The sequence below is a fragment of the Grammomys surdaster genome, unplaced genomic scaffold (genome assembly GCF_004785775.1).
Source record: "Grammomys surdaster isolate TR1022 unplaced genomic scaffold, NIH_TR_1.0 126086, whole genome shotgun sequence".
Taxonomy (NCBI): Eukaryota; Metazoa; Chordata; class Mammalia; order Rodentia; family Muridae; genus Grammomys; species Grammomys surdaster.
The window spans coordinates 1,981,824-2,006,479 of record NW_021620894.1 but is presented as its reverse complement, the minus strand read 5'-3'; the positions used below and the strand labels follow the sequence as shown (position 1 = coordinate 2,006,479).

The 24,656-nt window shown below is 39.6% G+C and overlaps 1 protein-coding gene across 1 annotated transcript; it reads right to left on the bottom strand.

The window, feature by feature from the left end:
• Nucleotides 1-1,275: 1,275 nt before the first annotated feature.
• Nucleotides 1,276-24,246, bottom strand: LOC114611128 (von Willebrand factor A domain-containing protein 5A-like). The gene is made up of 20 exons (XM_028755777.1): nt 24,117-24,246; nt 23,092-23,167; nt 20,402-20,459; nt 20,086-20,288; nt 19,599-19,821; nt 19,305-19,480; nt 18,952-19,066; nt 15,738-15,907; nt 15,104-15,192; nt 14,810-14,954; nt 14,270-14,349; nt 10,045-10,159; nt 9,163-9,327; nt 8,200-8,300; nt 7,663-7,904; nt 6,043-6,150; nt 5,829-5,948; nt 5,233-5,363; nt 2,653-2,779; nt 1,276-2,195 (listed from the first exon to the last, which is right to left on the bottom strand). The coding sequence occupies exons 3-20, from the start codon at nt 20,442-20,444 to the stop codon at nt 2,116-2,118; spliced, it is 2,433 nt and encodes an 810-aa protein (XP_028611610.1). The 5' UTR covers nt 20,445-20,459; nt 23,092-23,167; nt 24,117-24,246; the 3' UTR covers nt 1,276-2,115.
• Between the last annotated feature and the right edge of the window lie 410 nt (nt 24,247-24,656).

Here is a 24,656-nt window from a genome sequence, read left to right as displayed (position 1 = left end):
GAACAAAGTTCCAATGCACTCTCCTACAAACTTTACACATATACATACACACATATACACACACACAAACACACACACACACACACACACATACTTGGAGGTGGAAGAAGCAGAGTTTCAACAATTTTATTTTTTCCCATGTCTTATATATCCCAGCAAAATATTTTAAACAGTGTAAAATTACAATCTGATTACATTCTATTTTCCTTCTAGTGAATGACTATGAAAAAGAAAACAAACGAACAGGATATTACATAACATCTTTACAAGAAATAGCATTTTGTAGTACAGGTAAAGAAAATAAACTATTCCCAAGAACCCATGTACATTCATAACTAAGCAACTTCTTATCAATTTAAAAAGCATGAGTAAGCAAGGTAGTTTTCTCAGCCAACTCCTGTTACTTGCAGGCAGCAATTGGCACTTAAAAAGGAAGGATTAATTCTTTTATTTATCTCTAAGATTAATCTTATAAAAATCTTCAGCGAATCACAAATCTGAACCTTTATATAAAAGTCAGTCTTATCTACTGTAAATCCTAAGAATGGATTTCTACTCATCAGCAATTCTTATTAAATCATACCAGAAAGCTGAAGGCAAAAATAGGCATAACAGATCAATCATTAGTGAGATCCATGTTAGCCAGTGCTGCCAGTCTTCTTGTTCTCTGACCATGAAATGTCTCTTGCTTAACTAATTTGTATGTACCTTTTAGAACTTCAAAATGTTCATTAAGATTTTTTTTTAAACGGTGTCAATAGCAAGAAACATCTTAAAATAGGTTCACTAAAAACTTTATTTTTCCAAATAAAGGTTCTAAGGGTAGTTGACCAAGCCAGCTCAGTCAGTCAACAGGTTCTCCAGCACATAAGTGAGGATTAAGAAGAACAAAGACAATCAGACAACATTGAAGCATGACCGCAGCCAGTTCTGAGGCTGAAGGCGGAGGCAGGTTTATTTTTACCCATTTTTCTTTTAAACCATTTTAATTACATGCAAGTATTTAGGTCAGGTCTAGGTTGAGGTACCAGCAATGCAATAGCTGCAAATAGTCAAGGGACAAACAAGGCAATAAAAAAGGTCCCATGATCACTCCCATGATCACTCTCATGATCACTGTTTCTAAGGGCTCATCAGGATGACAAAAACATCTGAGCTTTCTTTCCTGTCCTAGCCCATGTCTTATTTATGTCTGAAGCCTACTTCTTTGTTCTAGCCTAAGTCTTAGATGACTGACTGAAATTACTTCTCTGTTTTAGCCTAAAATTAGATTCCTGCCTGAACTTACTTCCCTGTCATGGCCCAATGTCAGATTCCTGCCTAAAGCCCATTTCCTTGTCCTTGGCCAAAGTCAGATTCCTGTCAAGCAGCCCCAGAAGCTCTCCACACATTGGTGACAACCCACATCTCTAAGTTCTTTCCTAGGGCAGTAATTGAATCATTAGCCTGCTCTAGCAACAATACCTGAAAGATATCAGGCATTATGATTGCTTAGTGCCAATGATACTGCCCAGTGAGGGCCTGGAAGCCTACTTAGAGTTTTTATACAATCTTTAGATTAAGAGGGATGTGAAGGAAACAGGCAGAGCAAAAATGCATAACAGCATGAGGTCCTCAAGACATGTAGTGTCCTCAACTGAGAAGCATCCATCATGGCTGTGCTACCTGCTAGGCCGATTCTGTGAGTTTAAAGCCATTTGTTGACCATACTACATAGACCATACTCTGCATAGACAGTAGATAACAATACTGCAGGTTATTAACTTAAGCACGGCCCATGGTCAATGCTGCATGCTTACTCTAGATTCCATGCCAACCATTATATTGTAACTATATTGTAATTGGTTTGGAAAACTTTATGTGTCATTCTGCATATGAATAGAACAAAAATCTCCATGATGAAAACATGTTGGGAGACTATGCTAACTTCTCACAAAAGAAATAATAGGGATAAAAAATCAGGTGCAAAGGTACCAAGAATGATAAGCAAGGCTGTGGGTATGTTCTTGTTATGATGAAATGAAAAGACATGAATAGAGCCCAAAAGCTATCTCAGCCAAGAAGTGACAAACTTGAGAGTAGCCAGGAAAGGCTCTGCTTTCATGGGTGACATCTTTAGATGCCGAAGACAGCAGGATTCACTGATAATTTCAGGACGCTATTAGCAGCTTGCACAAGCATGGGGATGGAAGAGCCTGTGAGGAGAGGAAACAAGAGTCAGAACTGTGGGACAGGAGAGGGAGGCTCTTTCCTCAACCTTCCTCAGTCATTCCTCCATCCCCCTTCCGCCTTGATTCAGCATCCTGCTTTCTTCTTCTGATTCTGTTTTAGTCATTTCTGTCCATAAGGACACACACAGCAATGAGGATACAATAAACATCCAGAAGCACTTGCTGCATGCCTAGGGATAGTCTTATTCAGCTAAGCATCCACATCTGTGCCCCTTCTCTTTGCTCAACTTGTCCTAACTACCAAGGACATACTTCACTCTAATCCTGAAAAGGAGGGATAAGCTGGAGAAACAGACAATATTCTGAGATAGCATGATTGGGGCAACCATGGAAACTCCTGAGTATTCAGCAACACATAGAGGCAGGACTCCTTGAGAAGCAGATGGAAAGAAGGAGAGGGAGGGAGGGTCTTTCCTCCTACCTGCATGATCCTGAAGCCAGGCCACAGCCTTCCTTTCCAGAAGCTCCCACTCACACTTTAAGTCCTTGCCATTGGCATGCAACCAGATCACAGCCAGCACTGTGGCCCAGGCTGAGGGGTCCTCATGCTGCAAAACAGAAGGAAATTTCTGTGATTCTACGGGCAGGACATGAAGTCCCTCAAGAGGAAACAAATAGATTTACTATCACCTTCATCATCATTCCCTAATCTGCTGCTACATGGAATTTCATTTACCATTCTCACTAGAAAGACTAGTCACAGCTTTCCCTTACCACTTAGGAAAGGACTTACGTTATAAGTCCAGTGTAACCATCATCACATTCCTCAAAACACTTCCAAACACTTAGCGCATGAATAATTGGATATTGGAAAGAGAAGAAAATGTAAATTTGACTTCTTTTAAGGTATTGTGTTCATCAAATTTTATCCTTAATTCCAAAAAAAAACCCTAAGAATAATAAGTAGAACATTTCCAAACCAAAAATAAGTAGCACAAAAGTGAAAACATTGGCTAAAGTTTGTCTATAGATTACTATATTCTAGTAATGATGGATATTGGAATTTTGCTAATGATTGACATAGGTACATTGTAGAGTAAATAGCATATGAAATCTGTAATCATAGCCCAAGAATGAAGCTCATCCTGAGGATCTTGGTTCAGATCTACTGCTCACATGGCCTGTGACTTCCTGACACCTCTGGATTCTATGTGCATCTGTTCTCTGTAAGTTTTCTGTCTCTTTCACACACCTGAGGATGAAGAATCAGATGCAATTCTTGACGCTTATTCCTGCTGCATAGTTTTTGTTAGTCCTGTTGGCACTGATTACAAACCATGATCAGAAATGCTCAAGGGATTTTGAGTTTCCCGTTTATCACTTTTCCTTTCAGTTTTCTTATCTACCTATAGAAACCTTTAATCTATATCTTCATTAAGGTCATTATTGAAAATATAGATCTCTAAAATTTCAGAGCTTACTGGATGCATTAGGAAGATGTCTCCATTTTTGACATCGATTCATTACTCATTAGCATTATTTTCAGCTAATATATAAATCACTCTGAAGATTCATCATTTAAAATTTTCTGGTTTCCAACTGAAATTCATATATCAGCATTATATATATATATATATATATATATATATATATATATAAAAAGCTTCTAGCATCATTGCTCTTCATTCTGTGTTCTGTATGCTCCAGCTAAAGTAGAAGTGAGTTAATCAACTATATATATATGTTATATTATATGTTATTATATATTATATGTTATATATTATATGTATATTATATATATATATATATATATATATATTCATTTTACTTTGCTATATGTTTTCATTGAATCAAATACATGACCTTCTGTAAGCTGGTATTGAGTTCTCTTGGTGATCTACTGCTCTGGCAGCAGATTTCATTTTTTTTTAACTCTTAAAAATGAATTACCATTTTCACAAATATTCTAGATGAAATAATTCTAATGAAATATTCCCATGGCTTTACCCTCAAATAATTAAGTCAGTTTATATATTGCAGTATAGATACCTCTACTGACTAAACAATTTATATCTCATTTGGATTCACCACATTTCATAGGCTCAGTAGCCAGGCCTGACTAGGAGCTAGGATAGAAGTAGTATAACCACAGAACATCTGAAGTTTATATAATTATGTTTCATATTTTAATCAGTCAAAATTGTATTTCTTCTTTAGTATTTGACATAAGTCTTTCATTGAAAAGATATTTTTCAAGTAGATTTAGACCATTCAGAAGGTTATCTCAAAATTCTAAATAAAGTTTACTATAGCCATCCTATTTGGGGACATAAAAAACAGCAATGATTGGGGTATTGCTGGAGGCCCTAAAGACAGAGCATCTTAGAATTGAATTTAGCTCTGCACTGACTGGCTCACACAATGTTTGTTTACTTTTTTAAAGATTTAGTTATTTTTATTTATATGAGTATACTGTCACTATCTTCTGACATACTAGAATAGTGAGTGCATCAGATCCCATTGCAGATGGTTGTGAGCCACCATGGGGTTGCTGGGAATTGAACTCAGGACCTCTGGAAGAGCATCCAGTGGTCTTAAACACTGAGCCAGTGCTCCAGCCATGACCTTAATGGTCAATTTCTTCATCTATATGTGGCTGTATAAACAGAACCTGCCTTAATTAACTGAAATGAGAATCAAATAAATATAAGAGCATTAAGTGATTAAAAAATGTCTAGCACAGCGTGAAGACCAAAATATGTTTTGCAGTATAGTCTCAGTGAATAAGACTAACTCAGAAGAGTATTTATTTTTCCCTTTAACATCCATCATCCTGTCCATGCCTTCCAGCAGCTAGGCTCTTCATTCTGTGTTCTGTATGCTCAGAACACAGCTAAGGTAGAAGTGATTTAATCATCTACATCTTACAAGTTTATGTCCCCTTTGCATTACCTATGTTCTTATTTCTCTCTTGGGCCCTGGTTCACTTCAATTCTCATTGTGTCTCTGATTTCATGAAGCACACACCCTTCCCCTTGTTTCTTTTTTTTTTGCATCTCACCTTGACAGGGTTTGCAGCCTTGATGTCTTTCAACTTAGTGCCCAGGATCTTGGCCAGATCTTCATCCAGCTTCCAGGAGCCATCTGCCTTTTGGAGAGAAATCATCTGCAGGACAACATTCTCTCCAGATGCTTTATGAAAAAAAAAAATTAAAGAAGAGGAATGCCATGAGAAATTAGAGAGTCACAGGGATCACAGCCCACCTGAGGACATAGGAGGCTGTAGTAGAGATTCTGCAGAAAATCCAAACTATTTCTGATATATGATGGGTGTCCAGATGCTCTTGGTCCAAATACAGCAGCAGTAGAGTCTGCTGGGGCCATTCATTGAAGACACATATACTGTTTAGGCAGAGATAGCCAATGACCTTAAAGAACTAGAGGACACTCAACTACAGTAGGTTAGAAGGTATCAAGTGCTGTATTGTAGATTAATGAAGCTAGACTCATTCTGGCAAATACATGGGGATGTCAAATATCACCTACTGTCTGATGCATCAGGTCATCCCTAGGTAGTAAAAGCTCAAAAGTAAGAAGACAGAAGGTTAGTTTGTGCTTATCACAAACCAGAAACAAAAAATCTGACCACCATTTCACCTGTGTGTTCATTTTGCAAGTTCCTTTTCTTGATAGAAAAACATGTTTTTTTCTTCTGTTTTCTGGACGCTACTTTTGTCATTCCAAGACCTGCAGATTGGAGCTGGAAAAAATCAGTACCTGTGACAAACAAACATTGCTGAGAATCTTTTCCAAGAAAGAAGTGCCCTCAGATTGTAGAAGTTTGTCTCCATAAACCCTTTGAGATACTAACTTTGCCTTGTATATGGAACACTTTCTGGTGTACATGATTCTGACATTAGGCATCCCAGGGAAGGCAGTGCAAATGATTCATCTATTGGCATTGAGCATGCCAGGACACCTGAAAAACACAAAAGCCTAGTGAAGGCTGAAGCATCCTTAGTGCTCTGCAGCAAGCAAAGATTAAAAAGTGTAGGGAGGTAAGACATCAGCCCTACTACCCATATCAGCCTCAGCCACTTAAATGATGGTCCATTCTCCTGTGTTGCACTGTCTCCATACAGACCCCTCCTCTCCCGAGCCTTCATTCTATTTCCTATTGAGTCTTTAAAACATCTCCCAAGTGCTAAACAATCATAGCTGCATCTTAAACTTTAACACAAGAGGATTCTTCCAGCTACGTTTTAACTTAAGATACTTTACTTTTCTGGTCTACAAAGCTATTTCGTCTCTGTCCCCTTTAAAAGGAGCTCAATTGTACCCTGAGCATCCAGATTCAGAAGGTAAGGTTGGTAATTTTCTCAAGAAAATATTCTTGAGCTTTCTCTCTCACCTGGGTTATCTTCCATGTGTCCTCACATCTGTCAACCCTCAACTATTTAATTTACCTCTGACCAATACCCAAAGTAGAAAAAAGCCACACCCAGGCTTCCAGTGTCACCTTTGAAACATTACACCTTGTCTTCTTCAGATCCAGTGACTAAGGCACCTCTCTCATGCCCTCAAGTCATTGCTATTAAGCAGAATTGTTTGATTTGTCAGAAATATTTTAATCTTAGTTTTAAAACACAACACCCATATCTCTAGTGTTTTAACATAGTGGTTTCTGTTTTAAAAAAATGGTCTTTGACCTGACCTGTGCTTAGCACGCAATGTCTCTAATTTTCCAAATATGTCACCTTCCTTCAAACTTTATTTTTCATTCAAGCTAAACAGCGCTCACACATATTCCCAGCCTCCTCAGTATATTCAATCTATAGCCTTAATTTATAATTCAGACCTGTATGTCAAAATCATACATTAGAAATCAATTCAGTCCTGGGCCCAATTTGTTCTTCACTTAAAGCTCCTAACTCTTGCTATAAATTATTCATACACTGCAGGGCTCGTAATAGTGTTTATGACTATTTAAAAAAACAGTCGTCAAATTCAGCTTGACTTTCAGTCATCCCAGAAATTGGTTTGATGGTTTTTTTTCCTAGTAGGCCCCTGTAGCCCTTTCTGATCTCTACTGGTTTTATAAATTCCTTATTCTACCAATACCATTAACTGATTCTAGTTAATCTAATCGCCACTCCGAGTGGCCACGGATTAATTATCAAAAAAACAAAGTCAGATTCAAGTGTCAAGGTTTTGTTATCCAATGTTTACAGATATTTCTGCATTGTAATATGTCTTGTGCTCTTCTGTACTTCTACACGAAATCTCCCTCCCAGTTGGACATAATATAGTTTTGTAGAAAATTTATGACAAGTTGTATATCTTGGGTTTAGAAGGATGAGGGAAACCCAGGAATTCTAAGAATTGTATTTCAATTTAAATTTATGAGAATGTGAATCTTACCATTGTTTATATGTTGTACTTAAATATCTAAGATACAGTAAATACAAGTTTAAATTGGGATAAAACATACCAGAGTAACAGTTGAATGTGTGGCTAAACGTCTCTGGACTAGGAATCACTCTGTGGGCCAGAGGTCCCTGCACTGGTTTGTTAAGCTCCTTGTTTATGGCAATGAAGGCTGTGAAAGAGCTGAGGACTCCAGACTGAAGGCTGATGTTCATCACATCCTCTTTTTCTTCTTTTGAGGCCTCTTCGGATCCCAAATCCTTGGTCTGAATCAAGGACTTTGCAGCCAGCCGATGAATGGTGAAACTGAAAGAAGATACTGCAGAAAATTAAAGAGAAGTAACTGCACATCAAAGACTCTTAAAAGCTAGTGCTTGCAGTCAGAATGGAATGCAGAGACAAAGAGGTTAATGAATGAGAAGAGCTAGAGGATACAGCAGAGGTCAGGGACAGGAAAGATTGAACTTTCAAGGATTGCACAATAAAGGAAGAGAAGGGAGGTGAGGGAAAGAGCAGAGAAAAGGGGAGGGCAGGGAAGAGGAGAGGAGGGCAGGGAGAGCAGAGAAAATGTGGAGAAGGAGAAGCATGGCTGAAGTCTTACTTGGCATTTGCCTTGGGTTGTAGGGAAAATGTCACCCTGTTTTCCAGACTCTTGCCCTGGAGGATGTGCTTGATGCACACTGCTCCTGTGCTCTCCCCCTGCTACAAATAAGACATAAGACGAAAGCAGGTGTTAGCATTTAAGTCTAAGTCCTGCCCCAGAGCTACCTGGCAACAGCCAGGCATGTCTGACTTACTATAAAAGGGGCTGGCCACTCCCCCTCTGCTCTCTCTTGATCTTCCCTCTTGCTTCCACTCTGTCCTCTAGCCCTTTCCCAGTCTCTCTCCATTTCCATAACCCGGCTCTCTCTATGGTCTATGGGCTCATGACCAGCTTTACTTTTCCTCCTCCTCCTCCTCCTCCTCCTCCTCCTCCTCCTCCTCCTCCTCCTCCTCCTCCTCCTCCTCTTCCTCCTCCTCCTCTTCCTTCTCCTCCTCCTCCTCCTCCTCCTCCTCTGTTTCTCCCCCTCTTCCTCCTCCTCTCCCTCCTTCCTCCTCTTCTTTCTCCTCTTCCTCCTCCCCTCTCCTCTCTCTCTCTGCTTTTCTCTGTCTCTACAATCTTCTCAACTCCCCTCCCCATGCCCTGAATAAACTCTATTCTATACTATACAGTTCTGTGTCCTGTGGCTGATCCCTCAGCATGGGCCCTCGGAAGGTCCCCTTTCCTCCATACCTAACTACACAACCACCAAACATATTCCTTCTCCCCTTTATCCTTTTACAAACATAACAGCAGGGGTGACAAAACAGACACATGACCTGGAGGTTCCTCATATCAACAGGATGTCAGGCTATGAATTTGGCAGTGCAGGAGCATTTAGCCATGACATACAACAGAGGATGGCTGGCTGGCTGTGGGGCAAGAGCCATATCTTGCAGAAATCCCAAGTGACCACCAGTATTAATAAAAGCACTGATACAGTCTCCACTGAGTGAAAAAAAATGAATAAGTATAGGGACTCACAGGCATAAGCCCAGTCAGTTGTGCATAGATGATTGACCTCTGACCCCTAAAGATGGCAGGCTGCTCTGGAGAAAGCATTTTAACAGACACACCAGGAGGCAAATCCCAACTCAGAGAGATGTTATCCACTGCACATTGTAGCGCAAACTTGAGAGACCCAAGAGCCTGTTGGAAGAGAGAAGAGGCAGAATTATACATACAAATGATAAGAATTACTGGTATTCATGGAGTATTTATCAGGACCTAGGGCATAACTCATATCAGGTCTAATCCCCAGTACAAAGTGAGAAATGTTATTTTTTTCCTCTACTTATGTGTATGGTGAAGTTACACTCGAGAGATATAAAAGTGTAGATATGTATAAAGGCAATATATAAGAAAGGAAACCCCTGCAAAAGAGATAGAGACGAGACACTAACAACATGGAGAGCCTGAGAAAGATACTTAGTGAAATCTTCCACCTCGTTTGTATTCTAATAAAGGAACGAGACGCATGTTTTTTGTCTATGAGACATACACAGTTGCTTGTCTTTTGTGTCTTGTGCATGGAGAATGGATTTCTACTGGATTTACTCAGAATACAGTCTGTGTCTCCAGATAGAGCAGCTAAAGCTTTCACTTTCTTTCTCTCTTGTCTTCAAAACAAGAGACACAACTGCCTTAATTACTTCCTTTCAGGATTTCCAGCAGCCACAGTCAGATGTCAGCCTTCTGATATGAAAACAGAATAGAAATAACAAGTGGACCCTTGAAGAGTACAGTCTGAGACTCGTGAAGACGTGTCCTTCAGAAGAATAGATCATCTGCCTTTGCTTCAGCATCCTTGTCCTATCTCATGCTCATTCTGGACTACAGAGCTCTGGAAACTCAGTCTGTTCTCACCTTGGTCTGCATCCTGTCCTTGCCTGTGATAAACTCTGAAGTTCCCCCTGATACCCGGGCGATGTTTTTGATTAAACTGGTAGAGGCTCCTTCTCCAATACCAAAGGAGAAACATCTGCAATGGTAAAATGATGAACATTAGAGACGGATTCTCCATAGCAGAATTATCGACTTACATGGGCTGGTGAAAAACACATGAAGAGATAAGGTACTTACCTCAAAGCCAGTGCAATGCGCTCATTTAGAAATCATACTTTATTTCTCTGGGATGTAATAAATCCTCTAAATAACTGATACAATTTAATATCATGAGTCTTCTAAGAGAAAAGGCCCAGTTTCATTTTGTTGATGAAGATCTAGGGCCCAGGGAATTTGCAATGTCTGTCATAAGTCTATTCTCACTACAGGGAAGATAGGGTACCAGCTAACTAGCAAGGATTTAGCTCCAAAATCCCCTAGTAAATTATGAAAACATCAAGTGATAAGTAAGTGACATCTTGACTGATATATTCAGGATCTGTGGTTCTTGGTAATATGAGTCAATATCCCTGAATTGGACCTTAGAATTTGTCTTTCCGGTGTGCAAGCTTGAGGACCAGAGTTTATTTAAACTATAGTTTTAGTCCTTCTCAATAACCTATAAGTAAGTGACTATTGGTTTTATCATTCTCAATAAGAAAGACAGATTAGTGGATTGTTCAGACATGTGTTCTGCAGAAGACTCAGAGATGACTAAGATAATCTCTTAAGATGACTACTTAAGAGATTCTGATCTTATAGGACTCAAATACAAGGCTCAAAACAAAACAAACTGAGTTCTATTCACAGAAAACCTTGACTATGTTACTTAGGATTGAGAGAACTGGAGACCTATAAACAAGAGTTTTAATACTTTCTGTAATGCAGCCAAAGGCCATGACAATTGGCTCCCATGACTGCTGAGAGAATATGAGCCTAGGAACCAAGACCTGGAAATGCAGAGAAGAAAAAATAAAATGAGCCTGCAAATGCTGTCCATTTATCATTTGAAGTCTCTGACTGCGAGGCTGGAAACATAGCAGTTTCAGAAGTAGCAGGAAAATGGTAGTTTTGAGTTTTTGTCAGTGGGCCTGAAAATACCTGAGAATTTTTCACAGAACAATGTAGAAATACTAATACCCGAGTAGATGTCAGTAAAACCTGACCCAGCTATAAAGTTCATTTAAGTTTAGTTGGATTAAAGATGTCAATTCTCAGTCTGACAATAGTTGAAAGCAAAGAGTAAGACCTATCAGTGGAAAGATACCATGTAAAGGTGAGTATGCCAAACCCCCTACAAAGTCTACTAGGTCTGAATGGCACACCGGCCATTTCTAATAAAAATAAAAGAAAGGCCATTTTTCATAAAATAGGAGAAGGGCAGTGTCTTGGGCTCATTGTGTGATACAGGTATGCATGGATGCATAAACCTCACATATAATTTAAATTTCCCAGAATTATTTCACATTAATGAATGTTCCAAACTCCAAAGCCATATGGACCAACTGAATCCAAGATATGTGACAGAGATTGTTCATCAGGATTGAGATGAGTTTCTTCAGAAGTGCAAGGTGGACTAAAATATATTATTGATAGTCACAATTCCCACACAAAATGATAAAGGCTAAAATCACCACCTTCCTCATAATGGATTAAATTCATTACTAAAATGAACATATTACAGGGGCAGGAATTGCCAGAGACGATCAATTTACGTAGAATAGCCCGAGAACACATTTGTATCAAGGGGCCAGTAGAATAGAACAGAGGGCTCAGAAACAATCTGCACATGTGCATATGATCATTGTGACAATCAAACACTGATTTCAATGAGGAAATGAAAGATACAAGATATACCAAATATCTGTGGGTAAACTGAACTTGAAGTATATTTCAGAAACTCTAAAAGAAATTGCTCATATTGAGAGATAACCCCGAATTCTTAGGATCCTAAACCAGGAAAATTGAAAGTTCACATGATGTTTGGGCTATAGATTGTTCTAGGTGAGACAAAATGACTCAGTTAGCTGCTATCTCAGAAGGAAACCTGTCTGAGCTAGAACTCAGTTCTGGGGGTGGGAGGAAGTGAAATAAAATTTGTTGTGCTGCATTTCCTAACTTAAAATTGGAAGGGAGATAGTCTAATGTCTGGAAAAGGCTTCTGCTTGAAACCATGTGTTACTAAACAAAAACTCAATGTCAGAAATGGAGTAACTGCTTAAGAGACATTGTTCAGAAAGTTTCACTTGAAAGAAATAAAGCCATTGGTCTTGCCATTGCTATGGCTTCCTACAAAAGAGAGATAGTATGATTCTAAGGCTCATGCCACCACTCAGTTTGCTTGTGTGATATAGAGAGATCAAGAGGTGCTATAAAAGGTGCTTATGGAGAAAAGGCTTCATTGATTTTATCCAGCTGTGAGCCCTACAAATGATAATACCATCTGTTGGGTAGGATATCTTCCCTGAAGCAATCGTTGCATGACTATTGAGGAAGTAACAACGTAAGACTCATAGAACTAGAACAGGGAGATTTATAGCCTTCAGTTGTATTCCCACAACATGATTCAAAGGATAGTCCCAATACAATGTTCATGCAGATGTCACTGATTTAACAAATTGGGTAGCATTATAAAGTAAAAGAACATAAAATGTGGAAAGGGACTGGTAGGGAAGAGAAGACTGATGGAGGCAGGAGGGTGATAGGAAAGGGTCAGAGGAGATAGTAAGCAGAATGTATTATGAATCTATATGACTTTGTCAAAGAATCAATACATAGAGAGAACATAAGTGTTCTGCATAGTTTGAATGAAGACAAACTTCAACAGGCCAAATACAAAGGGAGTAATCTCAAAGAGAATCTTGAGAGAATTGAAATTGAAACGTCAGATGTTTGAGTCAGGGATGTAGCACCTGCCTGCAATCCCAGCTCTCTAGAAGCAGAAGCAGGCAGACTGACACCCATTGAGAGCAACCTGGTCTAGTCAGAGAGTTCCATACCAGTTAGGACTACCTAAGGAAGCTTATCTTGAAACACAAAAAGCAAAGAAGAAAATTTTGATTGTGAAATGTAAGTTACCGAGTAAGCTAACATTTATATACTGAGTATAGACTTATCGATATATTCATATACAAAACCTAAAATGAAATGCAACTCAGTAAAAACAGAAAAATCTACTGGAAAAATAATATCACTTGCAAAGAAATTTGAAGATGCACCAAAAGAGGGCACTCTAATGGCTAGTAAACACTAAAAGTGTAAGAACATAAAACTTTAAAGCATGAAAAGTATTGTGCCATGCAAAAAATTGGGTAAGACTAAAGACCATAAATGATAATTTTGTGAGGAAATGAAGCTTTGGAAAATCATTTGCATAAGTTGATATGAGTTAAACTTCCATTCCACCGAAATTAGATGACTCTACTTAACGAATGGTGTGAGTAATTTTGTTTCTGCAACTGTGCTTAGCTTTCTGTAGTGTTGGACCCCAGCATATCCTTGAAAATACATAGTAACATTTGTCTTAGCTTATTCATACCCTCTCATATAAATGAATTATCCAGTGGATTGCTTGTGACATGTAATACAATTACTAATGCTCAAAGGCAATCATCATTATAAACATCAATATAATATACACTGAGCTACTTCATGGAAAACCCAACATGCGACACTTGACTGTGTCTACATGCAACAACCTAGTGAAATTTAAAAAAATAAAAATGATGCAGTATGCAGGAATAGAGACATACTGAGAAACTCAGTATGATTAGTAAAACATGGAGAAATTCTCAATATGCAGAAGAATTATACATCAGTTAGGTTTAAAATAGTGAATGGTGGAATGAGAGAATGAAGACTGATAGCTGTCTAGGCCTAGACCTGTGGTAGACACTCAGGGTGTCCTCCCTGACAGCTCATCTGGTCAGATACCAAATATTTGATTAACTTTTGATTTTAACTTGCCAATCTCTTCATGATGAAAAGATGATTCGATGTATCATTCAGAGCGTTAGAAAAATAAGGAACAATAACATTGTGGTATAAATATTAAGTGAAACAGTATTTTTAAATTTTATAGAGAATTTCAGGGAGTTAACTGAAAAATCGCTTAGTCACTATGTTCCCCTGATAGCATGTGGAACAAGCCCCATGGGGTATTGCTTAGGCTCCAGTCAGCATAGAAGAAACCATTCTCTCCTCATACCTGTGTTTCTTGCTGTTTAACTTAACTTCCCTAATGACACGGAATGTGTCACTCACTTCTCCATCTGTGAAGACAAAGAGCTGAAAGAGAAAGAATATATCTGTTCAGCCTCTGTCGAGTTCATCAGAAGTCAATATTTTGAGCATCAAGGACACAGCTGTTTCCAGTCTTTGAAGCTTCTTCACACAGGGACAGGGACACTAGTGCTTCACTGTCACTTGCTGCATATTGTCACAGAGACTTTTCAGATCCCTGAGAAGTTTCCCATCCTCCCCCTGCTGCTTCTTCTGAAGCTTTGTGGTATCAACTGCCTAACCACTTGGAAAAAAGAAAAAACAATGCTGCCTTTGGTCTGATTTTCTCTTTACACAGCATTACTCAATTCTATACAGAAGACTACTCAGAATTGGATTATCGAAGAATTTTCCTCTTTATCATTCTTGGCTTAACCTGTTTTTTTTTTCCTCTTTAAAGTTTTTTTTTTTCCTCTTTAAAACTATGCAGAGCTATTTTTGCTCTGCCTATGCGTCCAGTGCTCACCTGCAGGGGGTGACCAGGAATGGAGGCTGCCTTGTAAATGTCACAGAGGGGTGTCAAGATTTCAGTGCCCCCTAAATCGGCTTCTAAACTCTTCACTCTTTTCACTGCATCCTCCATTGTTTCCTGAGTGTACTTCACACTCTCCCTTAGAGAAACAAGCATGTTGAGTCACACGGCAGTAGCACACATTGCACGTTGTTACTCCTGACAACCCGAATGTTCAGGTCAGCTCTGCATTAGTCTTTTTAAAAGTCCAGATCCCCCTTTAAAGCACACGTCTTGCAAAACACTTACGGAAAGAATTTTTCATAGGAAGATCCAAATCCATAGATATTAAAATAACAACCCATAGGCAGACTCTTCAGCAACAGCAAAAGCGTTTCCTGAAGGTGAGAAAAGATAGTGAGATAGAGGGAAAGAGGGTTCTCCCTGGTAGCATGTCTTCTAAGCTCTGCCCAACAGTTACCTAGCAACAGCCAGGTAGGAGCCTGGCTTGCTTTAAAAAGATTGTTACCTCCCTGGAGATCTCTGACCCCTCTCTCTGTTTCTTTCTGGCTTTTCTCTGGCCCTCTGGCCATTCTCTCTCTCTCTCTCTCTCTCTCTCTCTCTCTCTCTCTCTCTCTCTGTCTCCATGTCTTCCAAGCTGGCCTCCTCTCTTTCTCTCTCCTTTGTTCTTTTCACCCCTTCCTGCCACTTCATACTCCATTTTACAAAGCATATCACTACCAAACACACAGACCCCAGACTAGCTCCTCAAGGTAAGAAATGTCACCATCTTTTGTTACCTTGTACTTCAAGGCTGAGAACATAGTGGCTATACTTGCTGTGACTCAGATATAGAACCGACCTACAGCTACAAATGGGCCTACTCCTACCCTTCCTAATCCTCCTCACATGGCAATGCTAAATAGTGAAGGATCTGGCTTACCTTGGCAGCCTCTATTCGTAGCTGAGAATTCTTCTCGTTGCTCACGGGACTTTCCATACTTCCTGAGCGGTCCATGAGAAACACAAATTCTCCACAGGCCTTTGAGGCCTCCACTTCTGGGATATCTGGGTAGAAGCTCACCATTGCAGAAGGAGCTCCCATCAAACTATCTGTAGAGAAGGGAGAAGGACCCTGTAAGGTACAAGGAAGCTGGGTGTTCTAAAGTTCCCCAAGAATCAGTTTCCAATTCAATGGTGAACTCAGAAAGCGCCAACAGAACCCTGTGTTTGCTCTCTGTGTGCTTTTCACACAGGACTAAATGTGAGCTGTCAGCAGAAAAATGAAAGGAGCAGAACAGAGGGCAGAGAGAGGAAAACAGGGTAGGAACTAGAAGACAAATAGCACAGCAGTATCAGTGCGTGCAAAATCTGGACATCGAAACACTCGAGTAGGGCACTTTAGCTTACCAGCTTCCTCCAAGAGCTCAAGGATACAGTCAAGATTCTGAATAGGGGTAAATCTCATCAAATCTTATTCATGAGGAAGAGATCACATGGGCCTCTGGGATTAAATCCTTTAGACTATTGGCCAAAATGATGCTCTTATGCATAATGTTTAAAATAATAAATTCCAAAGGCAGGCTACTCAGAAATATTGCTCTAGAAAGCTAGGGGAAAACATTATAAACATGATCAGGATCCATATCTTTAGATATGTACTTATGCAAATGAAGCATTATTTTTTAACATGTAAAGTAGATTTCTTCCTATCCTGGGAGACAGGTGGTTACCATGACACTATTATTCTTTTGAGAAGCCAGAAGGGTATCCACGAGAATGATGTGATATATGTCCACACTGGTGAGAAGCTGGTCAACCTTCCATGTATGGTGTCTACGAGTTCTTTCAAAATAATTCAAACGATTTCACTTTCATAAGTCAGAGGTTCCTTTTTTTTTTTTTTTTAAATGAGCACCTCTGCTTTTTAGCCTCAGTTTCCTCTTCTACAGTATCCTATTACAGGGTTATTGTAAGGTCAAGTCGTACAATATGCTTAAGGAATTGAAGGTAGGCCTTAACTCATGCTGAGCAGTAAATTATAATTTTATATGTTATGTTTATTAATTTTGTGCAATTATGTTTTAAGTGTAACATTTCTCTTCGTTTATTAGTGCTATGCTTCATGCTGATGTAACATTAGAGGGTTTTTGTGAGCTAAACTACCTGTTAAGCTTCCCTTTGCTTCTGAAGGGTATGAGAACGGGCAGATATCTGACAAAATATGTGCACTAGGAAGCAAGAATTAGGAATCCTAGATGGAAGAAATTATCAAGGTTGAGATATGAACAACTATAGCCTCCAGTAGCCTATACAAGCTGATCACAGAAAAGAGATGAGAAAATCTTCATAGGACTAAGGAGGTGTCCCAGAAGGAAGGTGAGACCTCAGTTATTACATAGTCAGATCCAGGATTGTGAGGGTCTACCGGGAGAATTGAGATGATCTGTAGTGAAGACCAAATATAAGCTTGACTATGTCATGAGATTGCAAAAGGAGATCAAGAAATCATCAAGACCCACAAAGACAGATCACAAAACTGCAGAGGAGATGAGGCAGTTACAAGAAATACAGGGAAGCTGGTATTCCCCTGAGAGACCTCAGAGACAAGAAACCAAATGGTGAGGGAGGATCAGAAAGCCACCACTTGTGGTACAGTGTGGAAATCACCTTTGTCAAATATTGATAATGTGAGGTCATTGAGGGGTTAGGTATGAAAATTCAGCTTCATGGAAAAGTCCTCAGTGCTTAATGTCACAACAGAAAAAGGAAAGCCCAGATGTCACACTGTGAAAATCATTGACACCCAAGGAACTCCTATGCACCCATCTTGAAGATGAATAAGTTTCAGTACCCTTCTTGTGATGTCTATGATCCTTGCAACCCAGTGCAGAATGCGCCAGAAAAACCAAAGCAAGCAAAACAACAGTGGTGCCACCCTTTCTATGAGTTAAGTGTGCCTATAGGGAAATGTTTAAAATGACAATTAAATGTAGATAAAAATCAAAACTCACTGGGAAGCTCAGCATTGTGTAAGAAAAAAGAATAAGGTAAGTTAAAAAGAAGGAGTTTGAGAGATGGTTTCATAGTTTAATTTCCTTGGAACAAAGAGGAACTAAAAATAACTCTATGTTAAATTTGGCAATTCCTACTAGTTATAAAACAGAAACCAAAAGGGAAAGAAGGAAGGAAGGGAGGAAGGAAGGAAGGAAGGAAGGAAGGAAGGAAGGAAGGAAGGAAGATGTGGCAGCAAGATGGCATGTAGGTGTGATAAATTATTCAACAAAACATACTTAGCTAAAGTGACATTATTATTCATTAAGAAAAATTGCAACATGCATATTGCCTAGATTATAGTATTATTATTTTCCTACTCCAATGATTATTTTACAGTACTAAGAATTATAACTACCTTTTCATTCCTATTATTTGGAGATCTTCTATTTAAATCTTCCAGTTTGTAAATGTACATTATTTTAATAATGATATTATAACTCATCATGTAACTAATAATACAGATTTTAATTTTTTTATATTTCAGTTATTTAATAATACTGGATATTATTATAAGTCAATATCATCTTCATATTGAATAAGTATTTATAATATTTATAATAATATAATTTAATTATATTTTAATTATATAAATTATAATAATATTTCAAAGTAAATAAATTATTAAACTGAGTATTTACTTTACTATTTATAGCCCAAATACTTTTAAAACAGTTGAAACAAATTAATTTGCTTCTGCGATATCTGAGAATGTAACTCACCATACCATGTAAAGCATGAGGCTTTATCAGACTTGGACATTACTGATGCTATGAAAGGAGAAGTGGTCACGGGATTATTGTTCTAGTTGTCCTTTTTGTAAAGATCAGTCATTGTCACATGTTGGCAATGGGCTGAATGATTTTTTTTGAATTATTTGGTCATATTTTTTCCTCTAATAATCTAATCCTCCAATAATAAAAGTGACTTAGCCTAAAGGACATAATTACCTGATTACCTATTAAGTGGTTTTCATTTTTCTATGTGGAAGTAGAAAGTCAACATTTCAATGGTCATATACTGATCCTAGATAGAGGATAGAAAATCAAGGATAATTGAAAGTTGCATCTTAGAAAGGGACTTTAGTGGGATACAGAAAATACCTGGCTTCATGTCCTGCATCCCCATCTCCACAGCTACACTGGGGCTGTGCACTTCACTGTAGTAAACCAGGAGTTCCACATCTCGGTCAAACTTGTGCCCTTCAGTCAAGGAGACCTGAGTAGGGGACCAGCAGAGAAGCCATGTTAGAATTCCCACTGATTGCTTCCTGAGATAAGGTCAGAGTTCAAGGTTGGAGGTTTCTTCCATCAGGAGCATAATCAGAAACAAAACAAAACAAAACAAAACAACAACAACAAAAAACAAGCAAGATGTGGGAAGGTTGAGTGAGGACCAGGTCAACAATGAAGTTTGAGAAGACTGACACTGATAATAGTATTCTTTTACTATTCACCTGAGCAGAAGTCTTGTTCTCTGTGAGGTACTGAATAGGGGTCAAGGAGCAGTTGGATTGGATCCTCTCAATACCATGCTGGGAAGTGATGGTGGCAACCATGCTGAGTGTATAAGGCAGGTCCTCCAGAGAAACTGCTGGTTTCCGTATGTTCAAGCAACTGCTCGCTGACTGTTCTACAAAAAAAAAGTACATTAATTTTGTCTTTCATAGCAACAATTTCCAGCACAAGCAAATTTTGTGTATATTCCCAGTCACTCTATCACTGGTTTGTCAAAGGCGGAAATGACTTACCAGTGAGCTGATATCTTGGATTCAAGATTGCTGGGAGCAGGTAGCGCAGGGCCCCATCTGTTTCCAAGGGCAGTTCCTGCACATACCTCAGGGTAACTGCCACCTTAGCTCCAGGCTGCAGGTTTCCCACATTGCAAGAAAAGACATCTCTTGAATAGTCATCCTCTTCCAATAAGTATGCTTCGTAGCCCTGGGAGAGGGCCTCCTCATACTCGCTATGAGCCTAAAGAAGGGTGGACGCCAATGAAATCAAAAGTAATCAAGAAAATACAAACTGTTCAAGGGGCGTGTCATGGATCCTGCGAACTTTACAATTCATCTGGTACCTTCTACTTCATGTCCTCTGCCTCACTGATTTTGGGCAACTAGCACTTGATGAATGAATAAAGGAACAGACAACATCAGCACGTATGAATTGCTTATAAAGATGAAGAAGAATGCAATTTCAAATAAAGAAGAGAAAAGATAATGTACTCATCCCTCAGACCTTCGTCTTATCCTGCAACTCTGCCACAATTTTCTTCCCATCCACCAGGGCTTCAAAGCTGTAGACAGCAGAGTCTTCATCCATAGGAAACACAAAGACTGCCTCTAATGGGACTTTCTCCTCATTCTCATAATTTAAGGTTGCAGCCACAGCAGCCACAAAGTCATTGATGGACAAGGTCACTGAGATGCTCTTCAGTGGTACTGGGGAAGAAATCAGGGCAGGAGATCAACAAGCTTCTCTACAGTGATACCCATAGATGAAGAATTGTTCTGGGCACACAGCTCTCATCACTAAGAGTGCAAGCCAGGCTTACCTTTCTCCTTGTCGCCAGTGATCAGACCACAGTGCTGTTCCATGGTGACTGCACGCTTCTGAAATGGCACACCATTAAGAGGCAGAGGTTAGGAGTCACATCATCAGTACCAGTAATTTATGTGTTTTTCTCTTGCAGAAACAGATTCAAATTTTTAGTGTAGCAGTAAGCAATTAGATGTTGAAAATGAGGAGAGATGCCAGTGGTGAGGTTGCTGGTTAATGGTGCTCAGGTGGTGAGGGTGCACGTGTCCACTACGTAGGAAATATTTAAAATATCTTGAGGTTGCTTCAAACACCATTCTATTTTTTTTTTTCAGACAGTGTTGAATGACTCATCCAAAGCAACCTGGATAGGAGCCATACTTTCACCTCATTGAACATCAGCGTTCTCCACACAGAATCAAAGCAATATGTTACGTACATTATTTCTAATACTAAGGTCTGGCCCAGAGAAGGTATTTATCCATGAGGATCAACGTCTGTGTTGTTTCTGTTGACACGGTTATTATCATTTATTTGAGTTGTTCCACTTCAAGATCTTTCAATTTTTAAAACATTTAGTTTATTTTTATGTTGTATGTAAGAGTGCTTGCCTGAAGGGTTGTCTGTGTATCACATTCAGGCACACTCTTAGGCATAACATTACACATAGTAGAGGCTAGATGAGGATATTAAATCTCCTGGAACTAGAGTTAATGATGGTTATAAGCTCCCATGTAGGACCTGAGACTTGCGCTGTGGTCCTTCAGAAGAAACGGCAGAGCTTGTGATGACCTAGCCATATCTTCAGTACCTCTTCCCAGATCTTTACCTCCATGCCTTGTGATCCAAATGACATCTTGCAGTATACTGCTCACTTAATCACTTTTCCTTAGGACTTAGTATTGAAATTACCCACTGTTTTGTTCTCGATATTTATTTTCAAGATATTGTCAAGTAATCACTACTGGTCCAATGCAGAAAGGAAATAAGAGACTGTGGAATGCTTAGGGCTAAATGACCATCCATATCATTTCATCTGCATTCCCACACAAGAATACCTATCACCCTGTAACCTATACTCAGAGAACACAAGGAAGCTTCAGAAAGTTTCTGAGAGGTAAGGGCCAGGGAGGGCTATCGAAAATCAGCGTTTTCTGTCCATTGTCTTCATGATCTCAGAGCTGGGGTTCTTAGCGACAGAAGACATGTCTGAAGAAGGGGATATATAGTCCAAACCCTACCTGAGCGGTCTTGTGTTTGATAGCTACTTGGAATAGAAGAAAAATTTTTTCTCCCGTGGCTTTTTCCCTTGGTACGTTGCACCTATTCTAATCATGACCCCACACCTATTCACATCTAGACACTACTGGATTCAATAAGTGAAGAAAAAATATAGAAGGATGTGCAGTTGGGAGAGAGACATGTTACGGGTCAAGAGGAGCTAGAAGGTGAGGGTGGGGCAGGTATGGGGATATAATCAAAATACATTTCATGCATCCATATGATTTTCAAAGGATAAATTAAAAATATATATTTGGAAAGACATTCTCAGGTATAAAGAGATTAGATGCACCGTATTTTTCTTTCTTTTCAAACAGACTTTCTTAATTATATTTCCTGAATTAATTATGGTATTATATAAATCTTCAGTATGCTAAGATGACAAAGAGATAGAGTGATTATTTTCCCGGTTATGATTTACATGATTATTGTATCCACAGAGTATAGAGATTGCTCTAATCCGAATGCTGGCCTGTGATAACGCTAGGAGCTGTTGTGGGTCTTTCTAAACCTGACCATGGGCTAGCTTGCCCCTCCCGATTGTAACTCTATGTGACCACAGTGCTTAACAAGGGTAGTTTTCGTTGGAAATGCATCATAAGGAGCTGAACGGGCACACCTGGGAACACATACCATGTTTGTCCAGAAACACAGTGAAGGGTCTAAGTATCCTAGAATCTAGCCCTTTCTATCAGATACAGGCTGGGAAACTCTCTTGAAAGATCAGCCCTTCCATCCCTGAGCAATTCCAATCTAAGATTCTGAAGGTTTTGTAGGGGACCTCGAAGTTGCTCAAGATATCCCAGCAACAAGTTTACATTGACCACCCACAATTCCAGAAAAGATTTGCCTGGCTTTTTACTAGGTTGAGCTCAATGAGTCTCCATCTTCATTCACACATAGTCTCCTTGCAGGTGGCTGCATGAAGTCATCCAAGATAGGGCCTGTCTGATCACCTAGATGTCTTTCAAGTAGCCAGAGCAGCCTGGTCAATGAGACTGGAGCAGTTGGTGTCTTCAAGTCTTATGAAGAGTCACACCACACTGAGCTCGGATGCTGCCTGGTGACAGGAACTGGGCACACCCTTGCTTCAGGCCATACTCACTTGCACTAGCTGTGTTCTACATCTGTTATTTGAGCAGTTGGAAAAGTCTGACAGAATTACAATGGCTCAAATAAGGCCAGCAACAGAGAGGTAGCAGGTAAACAAGGAGAAGGAAGAGGAGAAGGAGGAAGAGGAGGAGGAGGAGGAGGAGGAGGAGGAGGAGGAGGAGGAGGAGGAGGAGGAAGAGGATCACAAGCATAGGAACCCAGGCTCACAGAAGCAGAGGAGCACAAGAAAGGGCTTTTCCTGGGGGCCGGTGAAGGAGCCTGGAGTATGGGGGAAGAATTTCTACTGACACTAGCTTATAGCGGGAGACTCACCCAGGAGGAGCACAGCCGAAGGATAGACTATGTCTGACGGCAGAGATCTCAGGCTGGCCTTGGCCACTGCAGGAGGCTGAGAGAAGAGAGAGAGATCAATTACAATGAAATATTTATTTCCTGATTCCAACCTCAGAACAAATTTCCCTCACTGAGTCTTCTACCCGTTCCCCCTCCATCCCTCTTCCACAGTCAATCAGATGTGGCAGGTGTTACCACGCCTGGAGTTAAAGACTGGCTATAGACCTGAATCAAAATTACAACCTTAAACTGGATGTATCTATAAAGCTAACAGTCAGTCTAACAGTCAGTCGGGACAGTGAGCAGCTTAAATTCCAGGCAGAGTCTGGTGAGTCAGCTGGCCACACCCCTGCTGTTTACAGCTGCCAGAAGTTCGTGAATCTGTGCTAAAGGCAGGGAATGTGCTGTGTGGAGTGGAAAGCCTTGAATAAAAATGGTTATTTAATCCTTAGCCTCACCATCTAAGACCTGCAGTGCCAGATATTTACAGAAGGCACCACTTCAGTTTCTCCACTGTCTATAAAGAAGGGTTTATGGAACGCAAGGGATCAAGGTGGGTGGATAATCAAAGCTGCATTTCCATAGGAAAAACTAAACTGAAACTGAGAAGAAAAAAAAAAAACGAAAACTAAGAACAAACCAAAAAAAACTTTTCTTGTACATTGAAGGAAGAATAAGAAGAGGGAAGTCAAAGAAAAACCAGGTCTGGGGTGGGGAGTGGGGGGTGGGGGGTGGGGGTTAGAGAGAGTAAGAAGAAGGAGGAGAAGGGAGGCAGGCATAAAATAGTTTTTAAATTTTTCCAGCAGGAATCAATTGCAGGTGAGAGGCAGAGAGAATACGAACCTGAGACTGAAATCATTTATGTACTATCAACCTCGAAAAATCTTCTGAAAACACACACCAGGATGAGTTTCTGCCCCATCACATCCCAGACCCGTGATTTCCCACTAAAAGACACTTATAATAAATACTTTGTGCTGTTAACTAGAATCAAAGGCTCTTACCCTTTAAAAGGATCAGGTAGGATTCTTCCCAGAATACTTTGTGCTGTTAACTGGAATCAAAGGCTCTTAGAATTTAGAGGGATCAAGTAGGATTCTTCCCAGTGAGAGCAGAGCAGAGCAATCACCAACCTCCAGAAGTTCGCGCAGTAAAGTGAAAGCAACTAAAGCAGAACTTCCTGTAAGACCCCGCCCCCTTCTAGGAACCAGCTATTAAGTTACACTTGTATGAGGGAAGGGATGAACTGAAACTTCTGAATGAAATCGTGAATTTCTGCTTCTGTTTTGATAGAAAGATGAAAGTGTTTTGTTTAAAATTTAGAGCAACGGCTCCATTCTTCCCCGGCTGAACGATCTACTCAGAGATTCAAAAAACAAACAAACAAACAAACAAACAAAACCCTATTAAAGCGAATCAAAGGTAGAAGATTTGTTTTTCAAAGTTGAATGCTGAAAATGTATTATGTAAAAAATGATATAAAACGCTGTAACTATTGGACTTCAGAACCTGGAACAAATACTTAAAGTGCATATTTAACATAC